Here is a 26759-nt window from a genome sequence, read left to right as displayed (position 1 = left end):
TCACAAGTAAAATGTGAAATAATCAGCAGCTTGTTTTGATTTAAATATTTATTTGCCATAATAAGTTCAACAGGGTAGATGTACTTAAGGAACACGAGACTTTTTCAGATAAATAAAGGCAAATATTGCAAACTACACAAAAGCAGCCGCTAAAGCGTTAAAGTTTCAAAATAGAGCAAACGAAACAGACTAAATTGTCAATTCCACTTAGAAACAAAATATTAATTCTAAAAATAAATCTTAGTTTGTTTTACAGAAGATCAGACAAAACTGACTAACTTTTGTCAATATCAAATAAACTGAGAACTAAAAGGAAATTCTCAATCTCTCCTTGTTGTATAGCTGAGCTTTTCAAACAGTTTTAACCGTTACTTTAGTCTGACAAAAGCCGAATGACGAATTAGCGCTTCCAGTCAGAGATTGAGCTGCACCGCTTTATTGTATTTCCAGACTTGCTTTCGGCACAATTTAAAGTGCGCGCTACTCTGTTTTTTGTCAGACTTGAAATAGTCGAAATACCTTCACACTACGGAACTTCTATGGCTCTTCCGTTCGACAATCTCTCCGGCATTGGAACCATCATCTGTTTTCTCTTCAGTAACCTTCGGTCACGCTCGGTTAATTTTTCTCTAGTCGGCACACTCATTTCCTCCATTACCGCTGGCTGCTTCCCAAACAAATACACATGTGCGGCACATAACAAGTCACGTGACGTGACGCTGCGGCTGTGATTCGTTCGGCTCTGCGCTACTTAATTTGGATTGGCTGTTTTTGTTAAGAGGACAAGAGAGATGAGGCCTATCGCAATAGTTTAACTTTTCTATCGAGGAAAAGTTATTTCGCAATACATATCGTTATCATTCTATCGCCCAGCTCTACCATGGCATAATAATGCATCTTGCAGTGTAACATCACTTTAAGATGTTACACTGCAGAAAGACAGGAGGTTTAGTGAAAACTAATGTAAATACAAACTTTGTTTCCATTAAAGCTCCAAAGGTTTGAAGAGTATTACTTGCACAGCGTGTTTTTCATTAAAGTGCATGTGTCTTTTTGTTTGGTCTCACAGTAACAGAATGGGGTGATGATGTGCGGCCGATCTCCGAGGAAGAAGCCATGGTCATCGTCAACCACCAATCAACAGGAGATGTGTGCACACTCATGATGTGCCTGCAAGACAAAGGAACGGTAAGAAAGGACAGGGATGTGTTGCTTTCTTGTCACCTCCCCTTGGGGGAAAGTGTGTAACACTGTTAAGGATGCACTGTCAACATCTTTACACAAAAAGCAGTGCGGACGTTTGGACCTGCGGGCTGTTCCTGTGAGAACAAACATCACCCTGAAAAGCCTTTTGGCTAAAATTATGTTAATTTGGAAACATAATTCTTGTCTCAATTCATCCTTAAGCATTTCACATTAATGTGGCTGTTGACTTTGTGCATCATGCCAGTTTTGAACGTTTCACCTCTGTTGTAGTAACTGAGGAAAGCGAGGACACACAGTGGTGTGCAGTGGGACACCACTTTAATAAACAAATAAATAAAAAACATGTTCTATTTATTAATTTATTTATTCATTGAAATGATTGCTGTGAGTCTGATTCGAACACAAATACAGGAGTCGGCCACTTTGAACAGCCCTTTTGATTACTGCATTAGAGAACTCCAGCTGTGAAGTGATCAAAATGACATTATATGAACACATAAAACAGCTAAAGTTGGATTTTTAAAAAAATATTGTTAAAATGAATGCTGCAGGAAGCTCATACTATACATTCATGCTGCCTGCTTAAGGCTTTCTTTGTGACTTCGTGAAATAATAATAGTAAGTAAGTTACTCCACGCTCACCTTTACCTGACATGTTTTACCGTAGCAAGCCAAAGTTGGTTTAATAGATTTATATGAGGAAAAACAAATGCCAGTTACCGGTAGTTGCATCATTTCGAGTCCGCCAGGTAACAGGATATCTTCCCTTTTTTTCTCCCCTCCCTCAACGTTTTCACTTCTTTGCTTATGTTGAGGCTGCTGGCTTGTGGCAAGGTGGATGGTTAGTTTTATTTTTAGGCACTTTTCCTCTGTTAGCATCTTTAAAATGTGTTTGTTAAGTTGGGTGAAAGTGATTGTAACAATAAATCTAATCTGATAGTTCAGTCATTTTTGTTGTGAATCCCCCTGGGATTTAATTTTGGAACTTTGTGTTTTAACTCGCTGTGAGGAGCATCCATGATAACATGATTTGGTATGTGGCTGTGAGGTGCGCAGTCAACAACTGCTGCCAGAATGGCATAAATTATGGCACCAAGATGTGAACTCTCCTAACCCTGCAACTATTTACTTGTTTGTGTGTTGCGCATGTGTCAAACAGACCAGTGGACATGCTTGAGGCTAACCAGCTGGTCACCGATCAGAACAGAGGATGCTGAAAATGAGTGGATGTTGCTTGACTTGTAAATTAGTCATCAGGAACACCCCCAATTTTAACTGTCTAGTCCGCTGCTAACGTCACAATAAAAATTGTTTTTGACCGCTACAGGAAATTTTCCCTATGAATTTTTAGTGATGTTTAGTGAATTCCAGCGTTAAGTGTTTTCAAACTACTGTTGTACTGTGTTAATAGATTCATGCTTTGAGTTTTCATAGCACCAAGGGGAATGTGTTTATTATCTCCTTGAGAAAGAGCAATAGTGATGGGAGTGTGCAGATGCTGGCTCTCTTGCATTTTTCCACACCGATCACTGTAAACATACAGGGAAGTGTAATGTCAGTGCACATTAGGGCTGCCACAAACGATTATTTTGATAGTCGACTAGTCACCGATTATTTTTGCGATTAGTCGACTAATCAGATCATCATCCATTGGACGTACAGCTTATTGCACCAGCAGCATCTGGTCTTATATAACTATCATTAGCTTACAGCTTGAAGTGTTTGTGCTAACTAAAAATAAAGACAAGATGGTAGTTTATTTATTTTTAATGAAATTTGCAGATTGTTTCGGTGAAGTTTAATAAACTCCTTGCTTTCTAAAATATAACAGGACACCGGAGTATATTCTCCAGCGTCTCACACTTCTGATAATCAGCTGTCTGCTTGACAGTTTTAGCTGTGCAAAAAACTATAACTTTAATCTCAGCCAAACCGATTTACTCAGGAACAAATAAAATACTAAAGAAAGCCAAACAATAACATTTTTAAGTTATCTAAGTGACTTATATATATGTTTAACCTGACTAGCGAAAGACGGCGGTGGGTTTGAAAACGATTTGCCGGGAGTCCGGTGTTCTCACGGCTCTAGTTAGCCTTGCCCCCGCCTAGCTAACGAGCTAGTGGGTAACAGACGTCTCCGAAAACGTCGGAGCGCTTTTGAAAATATGTGGTGTCTTGATAAACTGAGCAGATATTTGAGGTTTACACAGCTACATTCTCGCCTGAAAATATGTTAAACGTTTATTTTGTGACCCAGAAAGAATAATAAGAGTAACATTAAAACTAACTAGCTGCCGCCATTGTTGACAGCTGCGCTATGAATTCTGGGACACAGCTTCTTCTTCTTCGGGGTTTAACGGCAGCTGGCATCCTTGGACATGCAGTGCTGCCATCTTCTGTTTCAGTCCGTTATTACACCCTTAAATCCTACTACTCATTCCTGCGTCCTTTGTGATCTTACAAAGCTTCAAACGATGCGTCGACTATTAAATTAGTCGTCGACGATTTTAATAGTCGACATAATCGTGACTAGTCGACTAATCGTGGCAGCCCTAGTGCACATGCACACCTATTCCTCCAGGAGTGATAACTAACCTCAGTCAACATGTGTTTAGTTAAATGTATGTCATGCCTGCGTTCTTATAGGACTCCTGTTAATTGGCTAGCACTATAAAAATCAATGCAGAGGGCAGTGTTGTTGTTTTCCCTTTTTTATTTTTTTTTGCCGAGAGCTGGCATTGGATCGGGGCAGCCGAGCTACACTGCACAAACATGATGACATGATTCGCCTCAACAACCGCATCCCGGCCCACTTTATCCTCTTAGCACTGAAAGGACAGTAAGCCAAAGCCACATGGGTGCAGGTCACGAGGGCAGAAATACTCAGAGGGGCAGCATCAGTTTGTGCTGTTCACGTAAACTCTGCTTATTTAATTTTTTTGTTTTTTATTTAAATGATTATTGAATTTTTTCTTTCTTGCAGGTGGTACGAAAAATGATGTGGCTGATGGACCACGTGTTTAAATACACCAACTTTGGCCTAGTGTCCTTGATCCATGGGGACTTCTTCATTAGACAGGTAAGTAGCCCAAAATCTGGAGGTCTTACTTTTATCTTTACTTTTGACTTAAATATGTTTTTTTTCTTTTCTTTGGTTGTTGTCAGCATTAACACAGTCTGCTTCACATTCTTAGCCTATTTTTTTTTTTTTTTAATTGGCATATTAGCCTCAAAGCTTGCAGAAACACTTTTTTGCCAAAGGATAAAAGTCTATTTTTCCACACTTGTCAACACCTTGTTTTCTTCCCCTGAAGTTCTGAGAGTTCAAACCACAGAGCTTTGAAGTCGCAACCCATCTCATTAAACCCCAGTTACTAGAAGCCTGTTATTTCTGCGCTGTCCACAAGTGAAGCTGCTATCCATCTGCTTGTTCCAGCTGGACAGCAGATATGTTAGCAGGCTTTCCTGCAGCCATGGTGTCCCGAGAAGGGGAAAATGTCAGCAGAGAGTGGTGTGGGAGGCCTGCTGAGCCCCTCTGGGTCAGACTGGGCTCTTTTGTTGTGGGGGCAGCTGAAGCAGAGCTCTGACAGGACTACACACACATCCTACAGGGCTCTGACTGGCCAGGGAATTCTTGGAATATCATGCAAGTTTGAGAGGTTAATTTTAGGCAAGATTTGTGCTAAACTCATTAGTGTCAGTGATACACTTACACAAAACCAAGGGGACATCTATTAGATATCAACTACAACAGCACAGCACATCTATATTGTGGCAATTTCCAAGTTTTACCAAAAAATGGGACGTGAGCATCTTGATATCACAATGATGAAAACCACGAGAGAGGACGGGCTACACAAATGCAAAAGCTTAAGTACACACAGAGAGGCATGCGACAGCAAAGAAGAAGGGGCAAGACTGCAAAATAATCGCAAATATAAAAAGAGGTGTACATCTAGTGAACGTAGATTAGTCATGAAAAATAATGTAGTGATCTGCAATAGTATTATTTAGTTGCATTATTTCTGACTAAAAATAAGCTTTTAAAAAGGTTTTTCTAAAGACAAAGCAGATTTTTCATGATAGGCATTCAGTCATGAAATTGAAGCCATATATTCATATTCATCACCCAGACTATCGTACCCCTGTGTCCCAGAGTACACAGGATGTAATAAACATTTATCGGGTTACATAAACATTTGTTGCCTTGGATGTTAGAAATCAGCACGTTTAACTTCACTGAGTAAATAAAGCCGGTGAACCTAAACGGCACTAGCTTCCAACTGGACAAAATCTCGGAGGTCATGACTTAATATTAAACAGAAGCGCTGCTGAGGGGCTGTCTGTGTTGATCCACATTTGTTTTGTTGAATGAGAAGGCTCCCACGCTCCTCACGCTTATCATGCTGTTGTTGCACTTTCTGAGCTGAGCAGAAATGCCCTGACAAGAGGGAATTAAATTTTTTAGGTCATGGAAATGCATTGCCGTGGAATTTCACATGAGCCACCGTGCCGAGGGTGAAGCAACCCGAGCCTGCTAACAGCCAGCTGGACAGGCCGTAGTAGGAAGTCTGAGCGGGCTCAGTCATTTCTGCCGCCCTCGTCTCTCTCTGAAGTCCCCTCTGGCATTCCTGCGCGTGCATTCTTGACATCCTTCCTCAGAATCTTTCACACATCCACACAGTGCAGCAAGCAGCTGCCCCGGCCACCCTGAGCATCTGCTGTCCACCCAGGCTGCCAGACGTGTCTCAGACATTGTTATGCAAAACACAATCCACCATTCCTTAAAGTAGGGGTGGGCGATATAAACGATATAAATTTGGCCAACGATAGAGCGATATAGTCAAAATCTCTATCGCGATAGCGCATGTTGACGATGTCATCAAGCTGCGCCTGTCTTGGTCGAAAGCATCACAGCGGCTAAAACCGTTATCATCTGCAAATTATGGTGGGCGACAGTCACAGCAAAGAGATGAAGCACTTTTGAAATATGGGGAAAGCCAAAAACTGTGCTTCCTCCACTTCCGTAACATCGATTCATTAGTGTTGAATTCTCTTGCAGCTGTTCTTGTCCCGTGTTGTTGCAGTATATTAATAACTAACCTTGTATTGTGGATGAATAATCTTAGTTGTTCTCCTGACTGAAGTTTGGCCCGTGTATAGCATCCTGCTATGTGATTGCATTTGTCCCTGACCACCAGAACCCCCCACGTTAACTTTTATCGAGTGGAAAAAGAGTTGGCGTTCATCCTCCAGCTTCACTGTGCTAATGTTATGCTAACATAGCTGTGTCGCTAGCAATCACGTAGCACAACATTATATACCAGGTAGTCCAACTTCAGTAACCCTGCAAACGCCACTGCTGTTTAGTCTTCTGTCTTCATTTATATTGGAAGTGGTAGCAGAGCTGTACGTTTTAATTCGTTTCAAAAATCTCTGTCAGAACATGGTATGAAATGTTTAGGTGTAAACTAGCGAGCTAACTTTCTGTTAACTTCTAACTCCGTTAAATTTAATAAATTATGTTTTCATGGATGCCTGGATGTTAAACTTAATTGTTACACCCGATAAAGCAGCAACGCTGATGATTTAATTAAAGATGAAAGAATTTAGATCGTTTTTAACTCTTAGTGTTTGTTTGACTTTGGGACCTGAAGAGGACTGAGTTTTGGACACGGATTACTCCGCGAAGCAACTCACTACGGCAGCCATAATGCTCTGACAATCCATCAAACAGTGCAGCTTACCAAAGTTGTACTAAAACATTTTTTAACAGATTTCTGCACGCCCAAATCGGTTTGAGGTCAGTAAGCACAACCAGAATTCATACATAAGGCACACTCTTGATTTTTGAGAAAATTAAAGGATTTTAAGTGTGCCTTATAGTGTGGAAAATACGTTATATAGAAGAAAAGAATATATTGTGATATCTATCGCTACCACACATGCTTCAAATTATATCGCGATATGAATTTTAGGCCATATCGTCCAGCCCTACCTTAAAGGAAATAACAGTTATAAGCACACCTCAAAATTACAGTTCTTGCTTTTAATTTTAAGGTTGTAAAACCGGACAGTTGATGACTTTTTGCATATTATTTGCTTATTAAATTAAGCACCTATTTTTAGTTCTTTGACTACAATAATTACTCCTTGGACTATAAACTGTATGGTGGTAATAAGAACTTATCTAGTCTAGCGCAATGGCTCCTCAATTAACCCAGTTTTAACCCTTATGAAGATGGTGTCATTTAGAGCTGCACTATTGTTTGCTTTAGTTTATCTCAGTGGACCCGATAAACTGGCAAGTGAGTAAATACTTGACTAAAGCCTGTGGGAGGGTAGCTAAAACAAAGCTGAGACAGGTGGAGTACATTAGTTTCATTTATAAATTCAGCTGCTGAATATTGAGTCACATCAAACCCCAAATCTAAATGTAATATTATCCTGTAATAATTTAGTTTTATTTATTTAGCAGTAGTTCACAACACCAGCCATCTCAGGTTGCTTTGTAAGGTACACACCGTATTAGAGAGATAGGGAGAATGAGCCTATGACCCCTGTGAGCAACGCTCTTGGTGACAGGGAAACCAAAGAATGCCCTTTTAACAGGAAGAGTAGGGAGGGGGAGAGAAGCATAGAGAGATGAGAAATGTGTTGTAAATATGAATGTAGCCAACATGAGGTCACATATTGGATTTGAGCTCCATAAATTGAAGCCTCAACTTTAGCATTTTTGCCACCACAATGTTGGTTTCTTGGAGCTAGAAGTGACCTTGAATAGGAAAGTAGTGTTAGTTTATCAGGAAATGCTATCATCTCTGTTAAAAAGCAGCTTCCATAAACTGTACAGGTGCAGTGCATACATGACCAAGATCCTAGAACTTTATTCATCAGAACTGAAGCACAAACATTTAGGCAGGCTGCAGTCCGTATCTCACAGCGAGCCATTTTATTAGTCAGTAAATTAAATCAAAATGCCAAAAGGCTTCAGCAGCTTGGGTGTGATTTGATCTGCTGTGCATGTGCATACAGTCTGTCCTGTCCTAAAGGCTAAAGAAATCAAAAAGATTAAAATTAAAAGCTCCAGTAGAAGCCAACAGCACAAACTTGGTGGTCAAGTTCAGTAACTAGCAAACAACAATTCATGCTATCGAAGTTGGGACACTTGTGCCAAATGGTCGTATCCCTAATTCTGGCATTATTAAAATAAATAAATCCCCTATAGAGTTATGAAGGGGTAATTATCCATAGAAGCAAAAAATATTTTCTGTATCTTGAAGTTAATGTGTTTTTAATAGCCCATCAGCCTTTCTCTGAACATCTTCAAGTTTAACTTGAAGCAAAAATGCCAGATAGCACAGCAACTGACAGACGTATTTATTTACTGCTGCCAGAATGGCATAAATTATGGCACCAAGACATGAACTCTCCTAACCCTGCCTTACTGGGGAAATACTCGCTTCTCCACAGAAACCCTGACTTTCAGTAGCAGCCCCTTTTTAACTCTAGGAATGGTTTACCTGACATTGGAACTTGGCCAACTGTAGTGTTATGGCACAACAATAATGTGACACATTGATACTACCAGAACCTTTCTGGTCCTACACTGTCAAGTCACAAAATGTACAATGAACAATTTCTTGTTCTTCACCTTTTAGCTGCAATATTTACCCATCCAGGTCGAAAATAGGTCCATATTTAGGTCATAAAGGTCCAGGTCCATATTTTGAAAACTTTTATTTTGAGCACATTGTCCACTTGTCAATGGGTTAGAGCAGCGGTCCCCAACCTTTTTTGCGCCACGGACCGGTTTATGCCCGACAATATTTTCACGGCCTTTAAGGTGTCGCGGATATATACAACAAAATAAAACTAGTACCGGTATCGAAAAAATAAGATTTATTCATAAGGCACGTGAAAAGACCCAGGAGAACCAAGTTAACGATAAAATCGATAACAAAATAACCCTGAAAACCATAGATTTCACACCTGAGCCTCAACTCTTGCAGCCTGGTACCAAACAACTCACGGACCGGTACCGGTCCAAGGCCCAGGGGTTGGGGACCCCAGGGTTAGAGGTTTGATCCCAAAGTGTTCTTGGGCAAGATTTAACCAAAGATTGGTTCCAGTAATAGACCGGCACCTTGCACGTGTGTTTCTCTTTAAATTGGAAAAACCTGAGTAAGTGCTTTGTGAGAAAGCTGCTGTATGCTTGCAGATCATTCCCTTTGCCCACTGCACCGTAACTCTAAAAGCAACATCGTGGACTATACTCTTCATTTTCACGTGGCTCTTGTAGCTGCTGTTAAACTACATCAACGGTATCAAGGTCATTTTTGAGCTTGTGATGTGTGGAGTCTCCTAATGCCTTTCTACCTCTGGAAATCAGCATTTGTAGCTGCCGCTAAGAATAAATCTTGAAATGACCTTCTTGGCCGAATATTCGGCTGTAGCTGTTGTGATGCAGCAGTTGTAGTAGGCACAGCTGCTTAAATAAACACATGTGCTCACAGAGAGCAGCTTGCTGTCCTAATGCATTTAAAATGAACTTTGACCAGGCCTAACATAAAAATCAATCCCGGTCCTCCTCATCCTGTTCCTGCTAATGCTCTTAATGTTGTCAAGGCCATCATGTTTGCATCCATTTCGGTGGTGCCGTTAATGCGGCTCGGGGAGTTACTGCACCTAACTTGTGATTTGTGTGTGTTTGAATTCATTTGCTTAGTCGGTTCTGCTCTGTCGAAAATGCTTTCTATCTTATCAAGTTAATGAACTTAGGGTGTAGCCCCAAATTTTTTGTATCCTTGGGGCAACTAGTGAAGAGAACTGCTTATTTTAAATGCGGTCAGCCCATTTTAAGTTGAATTTTTAGGTTGAAAAATAGACCTGAAACCTCTTTTGAAAATAAATGCTTATTTTCTGTGTTTCTTCAGGGTAAAGCTCACCGAGACAAGCAGCTGGTTTACCTGAAAGAGCACCTAGATAAATACTACCACAGCCGTGACAGGAAGTGGATAGTGCTGTTTCCTGAGGGCGGCTTTCTTCGCAAGAGGCGGGAAACGAGCCAGTTGTTCGCCAAGAAGCACTCGCTCCCCCATCTGACCCACGTCACGTTGCCTCGTCTCGGGGCCAGCCACGTCATACTGAAAACTCTGGGAGCCCAGCAGGAGAACGGCAGTGTGGGCGGCGACACCAGCATGCTGAACACGACAGGTAACTAAAACACACACATGGGAAAAGCCTTTGGTTTAAAGTGAGACAAACTGATATAGAAACTGTTAGTTTAGACTTGGTGCCAAGGCTGAAGGTGTTCTTTGAAAGTGCAGGATTTTATCTCAGGAAGTTTTCTGGGGTTTAAAAAGCAGAGTCTGGATAAAGTTGTTTCTCCCTTTTTTTTCTTTTCTTTTTTCTTGGTTTCTGTGAACTCTCTCCCGTTTACTGTAGTTATTTGATTTTTTTTTTTTTGGTAGAAAAGCTGGGATAAATCATGCCTCAAATATGAAACCTTAGATCATTACCTCTGCACGTCTCTGTCCTTTAAACTGTAGACGACTGGTGGTAAAAACCACCAGTAGGGCTGGGCGATATGACCCAAAATTCATATCTCGATATTTTTTACCTAGACGGCGATATAAGATATCGATTTTTTTTATTTATTTTTTTATTTTTTTAAAGCCATAAAGTAAGAACAAAAAGAGTTCTTAGTCAAAGCTGTGTCCCAGATGTCACACAGGCACTTTTATTAACATAGAGCAGATGTACATAAAATTTACTCAAAAATAAATTATGAGCATTTATTAAATAATAATGCTCCATAAATAAAAGAAAACAATGTTGTTTTTGTGCATAACAAAAAGCTCACAATTGTGCAGTCAAAATGTAAACTAAAAGACAATGAGCATAATAACAAAGACAGATTTCACAGCTGCTCTGTTCCCAACTTCTACTGTGTGACTGACAGCATTGAGTTTGAAATCCTCTTCGTAACCACGTCTCTTAACAGGTGCCATTTATGGTCCTTATACACAGTAGGGTAATATTACGTTGAAGCACAGTACGTATCACTCCGTGAGGCTCCTCGGTAGCCGTAATGCTCTGACAATCCATCAAGCGGTGCAGCTCCGTAGCTTACCAAAGTCGTACTAAAACATTTTTTGACAGATTGCTGAGCGCCGTGTTCCACATAAAATCGGTTCGCGGCCATCAAGCACAACCAGAATTCATACATAAGGCGCGCTGTCAACTTTTGAGAAAATGAAAGGATTTTAGTCCGTGGAGCACCTCTGGGCTGCATGGCGTTAGCGTGGTTAGCTCGTTAGCGTGGTTAGCTAGCTAACACGTTGAAGCCGTCCAGCCCCACGCACGGGTTGATGCGCAGTAACTCGTTAACGGAGATTTGCCGTGTCCATCTTGTCGCTTCCTGCAGGTGAAGCGATGGGGGAGGAGGGGGAGTTGTGTTCAGTGAAGGAGAGGCGAGGCCGAGTAACGTTGCGTCAAGACAAAAGTGGACGAAAGAGAGGCAAACTTGCGGCTATATAGTTATAATTTAACATAGACTATATCGATATAAAAGATATTGTCACATCTTATATCTCGTATAAAAATATATCGATATTTTTTAAAAACTCGATATATCGCCCAGCTCTAACCACCAGTGAAGGAAAGGACTGACACGCACAGAGGTGCCAGAAATTGCATCAGTATCCCTGAAAACCCCAGCCGTGATTTGCAGGGGAGTAATTTTTCTGTCTAGAGACCAGCCCTAAATACAGCCAATGAAGAGGATGATAATGCAGCAATTAACAAGCTTTGAGGGTGAAAATTTATTTATTTATTTATTTTTAACTTTGTTAAAATTTGTAACATTTTATTTGTCAAGCGTAACTTTATTCTGTTTTCGTAGTGGCTCCTATGGGTCACAATAAGCTAATGTTGATTGTTTTACATACTGCTGGGTAAGCTGACCTGGAGTATTATAGCACGTATGGTCATTTCATCTCAAATCAAGCAATTTGTGGAACATCTATCCCAAAAATCGGATGCAATATTTGAAAGTGGATCAAAAGACAGTTTAACAAAACACAATAACAGTAAAAAAAAAAAAAATGTTAAAGGATTCGTATATGAAGCTACAATTTCACAGCATTGTTCAGACTTTGCATCATAAAATTTTTATGCATATCAGAGACGGTTTAGCAGAAGGCTTGGTTAAATTCAGATGGAGTGACCCTATATAAAGAGTTGAACTTTCACCTGACATGTGAAAGTTCCTAAATTGATACCAGCAGGAGAGACAAATTGCTGGGAGCTTTGTGTCTGTCATTCATTCATTCATTCATTCATTCATTCATTCATTTATTTATTTATTTATTTATTTAAACGTTTTAAAAATGTGACAAATATGCTGATCCACCTGCTGTTGGGACCACAATTACAGCCACAGTAGTTTATTATTACTTTGATGTGAATACTATAAATGTGTATTTCTAATTGGTAACTAAATCTGTAAAATAAATGTAGCAGAGTAAATGCTGTGCAGTTTTTAACCTATGCTAGCTGTGGGTATCATGACGTGAACATGGGATGGCTGCTGTGGGCTGCTGCAGATTTAAGGGTCACAGCAAACTAAACAAGTAGTTTGTGTGCATATACAGTTTGTGTTTTTGCTTTGTGGATGGGAGCAGCTGAAAAAAATCACTTTTCTTCATATTTAAGCTTTTTGAACCTTCGAAATTGGATAAGCAGGGAAGTTAGATGGGTTTAATATTTAACTCTTGTTGTCTTTTACTTGCAAATTTTTGAACTACATTTAACAAGCATCGTATATTGTAGAAAAACATGATCTGGGTCCATTGTTTCTGTATGGACACACTGCAGCTCCACCATAAACTACGCCTCTGGTCATCTTTACTGTTGTAATGTTATTAACTTTTATGTTGAGAAATAATTTTTAGTTGAGAAGGGAGTGAAACCGTCATGCTGTTGAATCCTGTTCCCCCCCCTAGTGGCTCCTTCCTGCTGTGGCTTCCATGATAAGTTTAATCCGGTTACTTTTAGTGGCCTTTAAGTTTTCCTTTAATGTGTCACTCACCTACCTTTTTGTACCTATGGATATATGCAGATCACAGTGTGACTGTGTGACATTTTTGGAGTGCAGGAAATGAATTTGTCTATCTTTTCTAGAAGAAATATCTTTCATATTACAGTTAAGATATTAGTTTGATCATTACAGATACCACCACTACAGTGTCCACCCATTGTACAAATCTAGGAGGTTCCAGTTTTTCCAGATGTGCAGGTAACTTCTTACTGCCATCAAAGTACTTCTAAAAGAAAGAAGCCATATTTGGTTTGCTGGGACAAAGCACTGCAATGTCTGACCTGTCAGTTTTTCTATACAGCAATTTTGCTTAAAAAAAAAACAACCCATAAATGAATTGATACTGAATGTATCAATTAGGCTCCTCCCACCAGCTTCCAGTGGAGGCTGTGCTATTGCTCAAGTATAACCAAGAAACAGTGGATCATCATTACAATAACAGGGAGGGAAACATGCCTGCAACTACATGCAGAAATTGTTGTAAAACTCTAGTGTGGACTTGCATCAATGCAACTACACGATTTGCTCACATTTCCTGTTCAGTTGTTGATGGGCTCTTTGGGGTGAGGGGTGTGACAGGTGTCATCTTTGCTACTGCTGACTTCTCCCATAGATTTCCTTTTTTGATTTGTTGAGGGTCTTGTCTCTCTCCTGTAATGTTTTTACTACCAATTCCACCTCAATCGGTCCAAGACGCAACTTCATACTGCCCTCAGGGATCAATCCTCTAACATGTACCCATAATAAACTCTTATAATTAAATACATATTCTCCCAACGTTTCCTTAACACATGACCAAGAAATATGAGGATAAATTAAATAATTGATTTATTTATGTATGTATGTATGTATGTATTTATTATTATTATATTTATAATTCATGAAATCTAGTCTTACCAATCCTTTCTCAATTTGGGCCCTATTTCAGGAGGACCCACTTAAATCTGCTCTGTGGACTAATATTGGAATACATGTTTTGTTTTTTACTCAGCAAATTTATCCAGATAACTCAGTAAATCTGCTGCTTGGAGCAGTCCTCAGCAAAAAGAAGGCATTAAAACAGCGATAAATGTAAAGCTTCAACGAGTCGTGTCCCCCCCCCCCCAATGCCTGTGTACGCTGCACACTCAGTGTCGACCCAGCGGACTCTTCTTGGCTTTCGTTCAGAATCCATTTACGGGGGTTTGGTGTTAATAGCAAATTGGAGGGACTTTGAGCCAGCATTATTGAGAATGTGGCCCAGACTTTAGCCTTCCTCAAGTTTGCTAGCGCAGCTCTGTGTCCTACAGCCTCAGCACTAACAGCAAGATGCTGTCTGATTACTCCTCTGCAGGACAGACACTCAGACTGAAGATGAGGTGTCTCTTGATTGGCCACTGTAAAATTTAAATGAGTACAGCAGCTTTATTTACATACTGACGGTGCTAAATGTGCATTTTTTTTTTTTATGCACCGGTCTGATTAAGTTCAAAATATTTACTGCGTTAACAAACGTAGGTGTGTGCAGAGGTTTTTGTGTTTATAATCTCCATCAAGGCAAACTATTACGAACGTTTTTTAAGCATTTTAGGCACGTCAGTCTTATTCATGTGTAATCGTGCATTATAATTTGACCTTGCTGTACATCCAGTTCATATCCTCGTTCATGTTATGTCCTTTCCTCCGTTCCAGCAGCTCAGGAGGAGGGGAAGCTGGTTGTTGCAGCAGGGCTTGTCCTTCCACTTAAATCTAGCTAATGGCATTAAAACATAGGGCAAGAAAATACACATGCCCAAAGGAGCGTTGTGTCCCTCACTACCCTGTGCTCTTCATTTGTGTATGTGTGTGTGGCTGTCTGATGAAAGACACAGTTCTGTCTCCCTCTGACCCTCACTGATGCTCTGCAGAGGTACCCAGAGCTCGCTGACTCACTCGGAAACAACCGGGCCACTTGGAGAAAATGGGATTTGATGCAGCCATGCAATGTCACCCGGGCTGAAAATGCCACTCGGTGCAAACACAAAGATTAGCACAGCTCTGTGGAAAGGGCTGTCCCTTGGACCAGTAAGGTGTGTGTCATAAAACTGTATTTACAGTTGCCAGGAAACAAAGTTCGCCATTGTGAGTCATTTAGGGTGGGTCATTAGGGAGCTCCTAATCACCCAAAAGTCAACATGTTCGATAACACCAAAAGTGGTTAAATCCACTTTTCAGTCAGTAGGCTAGACAGACAGTTGTAGGCTTAAAGTGCAGCAATTTGGCCTGAGGAGTGGCCTCAAAGAGACACAGTGTTTCCTTCCTCAAATTGTTTACCAAAGGATGGGGCCTATCTGTTGTCATTTTAAATTACCGTGGCCGGTGCTGTTACACTATTGTGTGCCACAGCATATAGGGTGCCAACAATACTTTGGCTCAGGGCCCCATTCTTTGACCAGCCATTCACGGGAGACTGATAGAGAAGGGATCCAGTTACCCACACAGGGATAACTGACGTTAGCTATTTCCATTAATACCAAGGATGCCTGTCAAGTCACTAATATTGGTATGAATCAGTCGACTTGCTCCTCAGCTGCTTCTTTCTGTCTTCTGTCTGGTGTTGAAACTATAGAAACAGAGGTGTGTACTCTTAAAGGTCAAGCTTTCTACGCACTCGTCTCTTATCTAGATTCATAGAAGTGTAGACAACCTTTGTAATCAGTTATATTGTCCCAGCTGCCCAGAAGAAATCCAGTAACCCCCACCGACGGGCCCGCATATATATCCTCCACAGTTTACAGGTTCCCTGCAGGTCACTGATTATGTCTGCAGATTAGGGGTTGATAAATTAAATTAATTACCAACATGAATAGGTGACACCTTCACATTTAAAAAAAGGTTACTTAACAAACACAACAGAATGTTTCTCGACTCCGTGTGGATGACATGTATATAATTAGACAGTTGTTTCAATAAATATTTGAAAGCAGTACCCAAGCCTTGCTTCATCACATCTCACTTTACATTAATAGTGACTTTACACCATAATGCGGTGCATCATCTTCGTCCTTTTCTCACCCCACATGCCACTGCCTGTTCACAGCCTTGTTACTTCCCGGATCGACTACTGCAACTCTCTTCTTTTTGGTCTTACTCAAAAATCCATCCACAAGCTCCAACGCGTCCAGAACTCTGCTGCTCGTATTATCACCAGGACCCCTTCTATCCATCACATCACGCCTGTCCTGCAGCAGCTTCATTGGCTCCTGGTCAAATATCACATCAATTTCAAAATACTGTTGTTCACATTTAAGACTATTCATCATCTCTCCCCTCCATACCTCTATCCCATCTCGGTGTCTGAGATCTTCTTCTCTTTCTCTCTCTGTCCCCTCTCCCCATCTTGCCACCATGGGGAGCATTTGTTTTATGTCTTATGCTTTTATGATTGTGTAAACGGCTTTCTTTTATGTTGCTTTTATTATTCTGCTGTGTACAGTTTCCTTGAGTGCTTTGAAAGGCGCTTTAAAAGAAAATTTATTATTATTATTATTATTAATAATAATAATAATAATAATAATAATAATAATAATAATAATAAAGTTCACCAGAATGCAGACAATTAAAAGCTCAACATTCAAAATGCCAAAAACTCAAACATCAACTTTGACACAGGTTACTTCTTCAGCTCTGCAGTGTTTATAATGGTCTTTACTCTGCCAAGCCTCAGTGGCAGTAGAAATACCATTGTAAAATTGCATTTATTATTATTATTTTTTATTATTTTTTTAAAAAGACCTTTATTTCATTTTACAGTTTACATGGTACACATCATTTGAATGACTGTTACTGAAACTGAAGCATATCTGGATGCCTTTTATCTGGGTAACCCATTCAATCCTGTTAGTGTTTTACCACTTTGTGCTGATCATTCATACTTCTCACACCCGAACAACAGGAGCAGTTAAACTTTTGGACACTGTGATGTTTTTGTTTTGTTTTTTCATCATGTCAGATTTTTGCTGGTATTTTATTAAATCCATTTTTTTTTTTTTTCCCTTTTAGCAGTGAAATGCTTCCCGAGCCTTTGCCTGCAACACAAGCCCAAACTAATGCACCCCTATATTTAACAGTTGAGGAGGGCTATTCTCTTCATAAAATTCTTCTTTTCTGAATATTTGTTTCCTCATAGTCACTGCAAAAAATAGATATTTTTCCACTTCAGTCTTGTTTCGAGGTGGGAATGCCTCTTCTGTGACGCTGATTTGTGCCGATGGCGTAGCGTTGTAAAATGGTACAATCTTTCTGGTAGTATTCTGCAGTCAAACAGGAGTACACCCTAGAAGAAACACTGGCTTGATTGTCTCTGGGGGCAGCTAAACTTTTGCTGTGTGATAATTAAACTTTTTGCAGTTCACAAGGAAAATTAAACATAGATGTTTAAATTTTAAATGCCTACCTTTTGGCAATTTAGTTTGTAGAATTTGCCAACATATCTAGAGTAACGGGTCAACATAACCTGTTCCTGTCAACATAACCTTATTGATTTGTACTGACCTGACAGGTCACCTAAACAAGAGCAACACGTGAAGTGTAACTGTCTGTACTCCACTTGATAACGTCTCTGCTGCACTTTTTAACTCCCTTTCCCTGCTTTTCTCTGCATTTTGTTCCCATCATTTATAACTAGTTTGCATTATTTCCCTTTTTTCTAACTGCTGTAGTCAGTCATCTGTAAAATTTAGCTCCAGTTTGTGACACGGCATATTTACTTCCCATAAAGACGCCAGTGTGTTCTGAGGGGGAAGTGCTTGCTGCACAGTAACAGCAGACAGGACTGCGACCTTAGCAGTCAAATATGCTGCACTGCTCCACGTCAGCTTTGCTTTACAGCTCAGACTGCTGGTCTCCTCTGTTTTACATTTGACAAGCCTGTTCCGAGTATTAGCTTAAGGGAAAGCACTTTTTCACACCATCATCTTATGTTTTGCAGTCCCGTTAACTTAATTTGATTCCCTGTGTCAGTTGTTGTTTTCAACTTCTTCGTTGTGTAGTGATGGAAGAAGCAGGTTGAGGACATGTTGAGACTGGCTTGTGTTTTGCTCTCTCTGCTTTTTTTTTTTTTTTTTTTTTTTCCTTCCTAGAAGGAACACAGGGTGGAAGGCTTCACATCGCTGTAATGTTAGTCATATCCAAACCTGTAATAACAAGAAGCAGGAAGTTGAGTGTAGGTTTGACAAATTGGCCTTACACACATCACTTAATTTATTTTATTGTCTTTGTGATTATGAGCAGGTGAGCACAGACTTGACCCTGCTTAATGCAACTAAATACTCACCCACATGCACCCTGCAGCTGACTCCCAGATTTAATCGCATGTCTGGCATTCCCTCCCCCATCTGTCGTCCCCCGCTTTCCCGTCTATTTTTTTTCCTCTTGCCTTTTCCATTAAAACTAAAAGTAACAACAACAGTAAGAGTTCGCTGATAGAAAAACATGTTATGAAAGATTAGCTGTAGAGGTGAAAATGTTTCCTTTGCTATGACTCACAAACATAGCTGCCAGCCAAGTTCTGTCAAACAGGGACTTCAGCTGGTACTCCACCAGTCTTTTTGGCAGGTAACCAGCCCTAATTTGCATGCTTTGGTATTTTATTTAGGAAACCTTCTGATTACAGATACGGTCTTAAAGCGGAAAAATCAGGATGATCTCAGCTATTGAAGTGTCAGTGAACGTTTTTGGATGACTGATTTTATCCAGTTCTTCTCACTTTCTGCGTTTGTGTTTCTTCCCTGGCAGCTAATAAACGTAAAGGCTTGCAGTGGGTTATAGACATGACCATAGCGTACCCCAAAGCAAGACCGATGGACATCCAGACCTGGATCTTTGGCTACAGGCCTCCTACAGTCACACATGTACATTACAGGTAAGAATTAAATGTTGGATCGTTAAACTCTCCATTTACCTTTAGCATTTTCACATGAGATGCAGGGAACAGTAAACTAATCTGTCACATTCACAGGAGGGAAAACAGAACCACAATGCAAATGTACTTTGCAGCACGCGTGCAGCAAAGACTTTGTCGCATGAAAATCACATTACATCACAAAATCAGACAGCGCAATGTAGGGAGAGGCCCATGTTGCTGAATCTTGAACATGTTAGTTGTTAATTGAAGTGCTGTTGTCATATGCACACCGCACAGTTGTTACACTATTTTGTCAGTCTCCCTTCTGCCAGTGCAGTTATAAAAATCCTAATACGCATATTAACACTAAAATAAATACAAAGTTACGTCTGTGTCGGCAGAGAGAGTTGATCAGCCACAGTGTTACTGTGCTTGTTGTGTTTTCAGGTCATTATTTAAGGTCAGTTCTGTCATTCAGTTCACATAGGCCGCCTCCTTATGTCTTCCCAGCAAACAAAAGTTGTTGTTTTTTCTTTTTTAACAAAATAAAAATAAGCTTGAAATCAAGTCACTTAAGCTATAAATGCACTGGTATCAGACATTTAATGTCTATCTTAAGATGTTCAGGGATTTTTATTTATTTCCCTAAAGCTATTAAATTTGCTGATTTATCTCATCAGGCTGCTGTTCACATTTCTGCTTGAGTTTTTTTTTGTGTTGTTTTGTTTTTAAAGTGTGAAAGGGTTAGGAAACTTTAAAAAATAAAACCTTAAAACTAACAGCCAGAAGAATGTTAGCATTCAGATCCAGTTGTACCTGTTCAGCTGTTATCCATCCACTTGTGATTGTAAATTTGAGAGCACTGAATTTCACATTGTTTTTTTGTGTGTATTGTAAGTTGTATATTTTGTAATACTCTTTACTCTTCACTTTGGGTAAAGAGTATTACGTATTTACTCCCTTGTTGCACCACCTTTGTATTACTTTTGTATTATTCTGTATTAGCACCTTCAGAATTAACAGTTGCAATCGTGTACATTAACTTTTTATATGCACACACATCATGCAAATCCCCAATTTAGTAAAGAAAACTGTTGTCAGTGTTTCCACTGTAGAAACAAGTACAGGTGCTAATGTACACCTGTTCATGTTTGCATTTGCTGCCTGATGGAAGTCAGCCTGCCTGTCTGGTTTGGGTCAGATGCTGCCCTTTATCATCACTCTGAACCTGAGGCCTCGCTGCTAGCATGGTCTTTGCAGGTGCTTGCATAGCTTTGATGTAGCATTGGCAGCTGAGCATGTTTTGCTCTTTACTGTCACATTCTTGACCCTTCGTTCTTTACTTCTCATCATTCTTTGAGTGTTGTAGCTGGTGCTCTTATTTTAGTCCCGACTCCCACATAAATTTATGTCAAGCAAGTGTTTTGAGAGGTTTATTTCTTTCTCTTTTTTCCCTTTTTTTTTTTTTTTTTGAGGGAGGGTCCAGCCATCGTACAGATAATAATGAACTTAAGCTGGTTGCATATGTATGTTCAACTCTGTTTGGATTGGCAGATGGCTTGTGCTGATTTCTTTTCCTACTAAAGATAGGAAATCAACTCTTTGGTGTCTTTTTACACCGAATTATGCTCACTGTTCTCACTTTAAAGAAGTGCAGTATGCACCAAAAGTGACATCACAGCTACTGGTACACATACCACTTGTGCGTCTTTTCGACTGGTTGTTCACATTTCAATTTTGAGCTCGTCCTGATGAAAGATGGCTCAGCTTAAACCACATCAAGGAGTCGACCTGTCCACAATGCACAAATGAAACTTGCACACAATTACCACCTGATGGATCTTCGCCCAAATTGTGCTCGAGGTTAAATTTGTAATTTAATGTGCAATAACCTGTGAAATGTGATGAATTGTGAGCTGGATGAAGTACTACGTCGTTCTGGTTGTAAATTGGAAAACATGTCTTAGTTGGAGGCACGAGTGTGCGATCGAGTTGGTCTTTATTGCCACTTAAATGTCATTTTAGTACAGAAGCTCAGAGATTGTCAAATTACAGGGAGGGGGGAATACTGCAGAAAAGGTGAGAGGTTCTGGAAAAAGATGTGAGAGAGACAAAAGCAGTCTCTTTGGTTTCTGTTTAGACTTTATCTGCTTCTGTGCCGCTGCTGATGCGTAAGCGTTTTTTCTGAGAGGTGGCACTCATCAATCAGGAGAAGACTGCAGGGAGTCTGCTGCACCTCAAGCGACAGGATAAATGGTTACAGGGCTGTGGCGAAATCACAAGGTGGCACACGCAACCACCAATGTGGTGACTATAAACTTCGATTTACTCTTTTCTTCAGCAGCAACAAAGCAGCTGCAGCTGCACCAACCCAACTTTGCCTTTCCGTTTTTACCTCACAGTATGCTAATAGTGATGCCTTTAGCAAATGTTAATATTGTAATATTAGTGAGATAATATTTTAGCAAAGTGTCAGGAATAGTCTGGCCATCCTAATACACACCTGTAGACATAGGACACTGAGCATTAGTATTCACTGGACATGCTCTGCCAATGTAAACAGGAAGCAGGAGGTTGGTTGCTTAGACAAAACAGGAAGAAGAGCAATGAGTACAAGACTAGTGATTACTTTGCTTGGACCTTAAGTGGAGCCTATATGCAAAGGCAGTCATGTTGGCAGGAAACCTGTTAACGTTGGGAATCATTGCAAAGCAAATATGGTGACACATTAGTGCAGTATGAGCAGCATTATGGGATCATTATGGGAAAGCAGCACACACAAGTGGGATGAATTCACAGATGGTATGTGAGCCTTGATATAATAATGTTTTGGCTTAATTTGTGTCACTGATAAGATCTAATCAGGAAATGAATGTGGGTGTGTGCTTCATAGTTTCCAAAAGTCCCCAGTTCTGCCCTTTTGAGACTAAATTATAATTCAAATTATAGCTGAAACTGGGTCAGCAGCATTTTTTAAAAAGTCTCAGTTTTAGGGTTCCTAAAACCCCCACTAGTGTGGACATTGGGTTTAATACTACTGTGGATGTGTCTCATGAATTTTAAATATTCTTGGGATTAGCGGAAGTAGTTTTCCCTTGCGAGGCAGGTTCAACCACTGCTGTAAAATTCTGACATTAAAGAATTAAAAGATGCCTTCAGTTTTCACCCTTCATACCTGTCTGATTTGGCTTCTGGCTGAACCTTATCTAGCAGCATAAAAACAAACAAAAAACAGATCAGACTTTATATGTTTGCTCTTTAACGACTGCCCCCTTTGGAGTAAACATGTGCCAGTACCTGTCTATGATAGGCTTTAGTATATGTGAAATATTGAGAAAATCAGGATCCGATGTCCGGGTGTTTAAAAAATACATCTGGAAAAACAAAATGTAGAAATAAGCTACAGTATATGGCTGCCATCTTAAGAATATTCCTCTTCGTATGAAAAGCAAATGCAGGTGTCACTCCACGTTGTCCTGCTCTCTTTGCCCTTCAGATTCTCCTCTCTATTGCTTTTCTATCCACTTGAGGATAAAGTGAAGGTGGGCCAGGATTAGATTTTCTGTAGACTGTGTTCAAGATGAATATAATCCCCTAGGGTAGATCAGAAAAGATGTATCCAGGCATCAAAGCAGTAGTCATCAGGTAGAAGTCACAGTGAGCCTAAATGTTGCCTTGAACAACTTCCTCAAACAGCTCAGGTGTGTGTCTACACCTTGGTGTGATAGAGGTTGATTTATGAACCCTGGCCCATCGCCCCCTCTCTAGAGAGGCCCCTCTGCTCACTTTGTCTGCGACTAAGAATTCATCAGCTCTGTAATTAGAGGGGATGCTGGATTCTCTTCCCCACCTCCGAGACTCTCTAATCAGCCATCGATACAATCAGCTTCCCCTGTTCTGTCAGCATCTCTGCAGCCAGGGGATGGACAAGAAGCCACCCGACTACAGTTGTTACAAGCGTGCGCACTCAGTTCCATGCCGTGCAGACAGTGCTGATCATAGACAACTTAGACCCATGCTGGTACAGGTGCAGAGTCAACAAGAGGATTAATCTCCTTGCTGATCAAGGGAGCGCTGTAGGGGAGTGAGCAATGCGATGCACTTTGGTGATGCGAATAGGAGACGCGGGTGGACAAGTGCCACCCTACAGCGGTGTTTCTGCTGGGTCAGTTAAGGGGAATTTTTATTGTGAGAGTAGCATTTAATCACTGTCATGGCTACAAATAATTCAGAATAAGGAATGCCGTGAAAGATTGCCGTTTTTCAGGCAGTTTTTATTTTTTGTAATTCTTGGCTCTGGAATATTCCACTGAGAGCAGATATCCCTAAAATGGTCATCTTGGGCACAAAACTCAGAGGAGCTGCGCCAAGTCCAAGTATAAGATATAAAAGGATTATTTTTAAACTTTGATGGTAGCTTTGCATGATTCAGAGTACAAAAACAAAATATGGTGCTTGAAATAAGCCCATCTCCACTTGATACTCAGGATGCATGATTCTAGAGGGATTACATGGACTGATGAGTATTTTCCCTCCATAACACTAAACACCTTGAGTCATATTTTAACAAGGATAGTCAAAATCAAAGCTAGTAGTACAGTTGAACTAAAATAAATGAAGAAATGTAGTTTACTTAATGCTTACTCAATGGAGCTAGTAGTTAACACAATGGGGTTCCTTTTTTTGTATCGAAAAAACATCGAACCGTGACACCAAAGTATCGAACCGAACCGTGAATTTTGTGTATCGTTGCACACCTAGTTAACACCTGGGGTGATGATAAGTTTTGTATGAAATAACAATACAACTTTAGCAATGTTTATTTCCAAGGCAACTGGTGTTTTTTAAATGTACGTATGTAGATGCGTGCAAGTGAATGCACCTTCACTGTAAATGCCTTGGAAACAACATTCATAAGATGTTTGCTAGCCCTGAAAGATGTCAACTTAAATTAAGAAAACAAACAGTAATGCAGAAGTCAGTGGTGAAGCTGTGTGTTTTGTTTGTGGATAGCTGATTGCTGAGTTTAAGGCTTATAATTTGAATCATCATTACAAGAGCTTGACTGATGCAGAGCCGGAAGGGGCATCTGAACCTCTGCTAGCAAAGCCGCATCATGTTTATAATTGTACCATCTACTCTTACCAGTAGTAGTTTATAACATTAATACTGAACAGACTTGAGTTCGTTGTATGGTGCGGCCTTCCACAGTTTCTAATGTGGCCCCCTTTGGGAAAATTAGTTGCCCACCGTTGCTGTGCTATTATGCTGCCTTGTGAATTGCTCATTTTATCCCAAAAGATGATCCATAGACATCACATACAGAGTAAGCGGCTGTGACACCAAGTTGAAAGTCATCTGTAGGATTATCATGATTCAGCAGGGAGACTGTTTGAGAGAGAGATTTCTGACTGTCCACTCAGCTTAGTAAAAGAGTGATTTCACCCATTTAGCGGGTCGTGTTATGTTTTTTTTGCATACACCCCCATCCCACAAGCAAAAAACCCATTAACTCAATACCACAGCAGCATAAAAATGGTTTGTTGTTTGTCTCTCTTTTTGAGATGCTGGGTATTTTTAGTTTTCCTCTAGTTATTTCCAGCTTTCTAAGCGCGAGATATGTATGTCAGCTAGATGTTTGCTGTAGTTTGGGTGCATTCAGGTCCAGCGGTTACAGAAGGCAGGTCGTGTTGATGCGTCGGGGATCCTGCAGTTAACTGCTTCAGCCTGACTGTTTCTGTGTTAACTGAGCTTCATTATAAGCTGCTGTCTTCCTCCCGTGTTATCGCTTTAAGGGGGCTCCAAAGGTGCTGGCTACCCTCTGAGCTTCAGCTACACAACGGGCAGCTGAATTTTGGGTAATGATGTAGATGGATCCATGTTGAACACCTCTGCTTCACTATTCCAGTCCTCATCCCTCAACTCCACCCTCCCTCGCTGTGTCTCCTGCCCTCTCTCCGTATAATCTCAGCCTCCCAGATTGCGGCATCATAAGCTCTCTGTGAATGGCAGATGGGAGAGCTAGGTGGGTGTACAGAGGCCGAACGAGGGCAGTGGTGGGTGTTAAATATGGTGAAATCCTTCTTTCTAAATGTACCTTGTCCTCCTTTTTTTTTTTTTTTTTTTTTTTTGCTGCTGTGTACATTTCTGAAAGCTGCTGTTTAGAAAATATCTGAAAGGTGACATGATTTACGGATTCTGGAGTCTGCCTGGTCATCACATGGGTGCTTTTGAGCCACACACCTGGCTTTCCAGACTCACATAGAAGTGTTGAGCTTGCAAACTGCACATATAGCTTTGTTAAAATATATAACACATTCCCCTCTCTGAGCCCTTACATAGTACATACATGTAGAGCTGGGCGATATATCGAGTTTTTAAAACATATCGATATATTTTTATACGAGATATAAGATGTGACAATATCCTTTATATCGATATAGTCTATGTTACATTATAATTATAGTTGTGGAGCCGCAAGTTTGCCTCTCTTTTGTCCACTTTTGTCTCTACGCAACGTTACTCCGCCTCGCCTTCACTGAAGACAACTCCCCCTCCTCCCCCATCGCTTCACCTGCAGGCAGCGACAAGATGGACACGGCAAATCTCCGTTAACGAGTTACTGCGCATCGCCCCATGCGTGGGGCTGGACGGCGTCAACGTGTTAACGAGCTAAACATGCTAACGAGCTAACCGCGCTAACCCTAAAATCCTTTCATTTTCTCAAAAGTTGACAGCGCGCCTTATGTATGAATTCTGGTTGTGCTTGATGGCCGCAAACCGATTTTATGTGGAACACGGCGCTCAGCAATCTGTCAAAAATGTTTGAGTACGACTTTGGTAAGCTACGGAGCTGCACCGCTTGATGGATTGTCAGCGCATTACGGCTACCGAGGAGCTTCGCGGAGTGATACGTACTGTGCTTCAACGTAATATTACCGTATTGTGTGTGTGTATAAGGACCATAAATGGCACCTGTAAGAGACGTGGTTATGAAGCGGATTTCAAACTCCAGGCTGTCAGTCACGCAGTAAAACTTGGGAACAGAGCAGCTGTGAAATCTGTCTGTCTTTGTTATTACGCTCAGCGTCTTTTAGTTTACATTTTGACTGCACAATTGTGAGCTCTTTGTTTAGCACAAAAACAACATTGTTTTCTTTTATTTATGGAGCATTATTATTTAATGAATGCTCATAATTTAATTTTGAGTAATTTTTCATGTACATCTGTGCTGTATGTTAATAAAAGTGCCTGTGTGACATCTGGGACACAGCTTTGACTAAGAACTCTCTTTTTGTTCTTACTTTATGGCTTAAAAAAAAAATATCGAGATATATATCTTATATCGCCATCCAGCTAAAAAATATCGAGATATGGATTTTGGGTCATATCGTCCAGCCCTACATACACGCTGTGTGCTAATCAATGTCCCAACATTACTCTCAGGATCAGTACGTCTCATGTGTCTTACCTGTAACAGTATGAGTGTTTTTGTGATTATAGATTGCATGTTGCAATAAAAAAAAAAAAAAACAGGAGTAGAAGGCATAGTTTTATTTCCTAAAGCTTAGGGTCTTCAAAGGGCTG

General features: G+C 40.4%; 1 protein-coding gene across 2 annotated transcripts in view; it reads left to right on the top strand.

Moving 5' to 3' along the window:
* The window catches only part of lpgat1 (lysophosphatidylglycerol acyltransferase 1), a 71945-nt gene that overhangs the window by 26734 nt on the left and 18452 nt on the right, over positions 1-26759 (top strand). For both annotated transcript variants that reach the window (XR_014906867.1, XM_085371976.1), the window contains exons 3-6: positions 1070-1188; positions 4190-4285; positions 10143-10422; positions 19064-19190. Coding sequence is in view for 1 of the 2 variants with exons in the window: in XM_085371976.1 (XP_085228102.1) it covers positions 1070-1188; positions 4190-4285; positions 10143-10422; positions 19064-19190 (622 nt within the window). In the remaining variant the exon portion in view is untranslated. The remainder of the gene's footprint in view (positions 1-1069; positions 1189-4189; positions 4286-10142; positions 10423-19063; positions 19191-26759) is intronic.

This window comes from Diplotaxodon limnothrissa, linkage group LG15 (genome assembly GCF_057381915.1).
Source record: "Diplotaxodon limnothrissa isolate DT_005_m linkage group LG15, D_limnothrissa_male_GT1.1, whole genome shotgun sequence".
Lineage (NCBI taxonomy): Eukaryota > Metazoa > Chordata > Actinopteri > Cichliformes > Cichlidae > Diplotaxodon > Diplotaxodon limnothrissa.
This window is presented reverse-complemented; position numbering and strand designations above follow the sequence as displayed.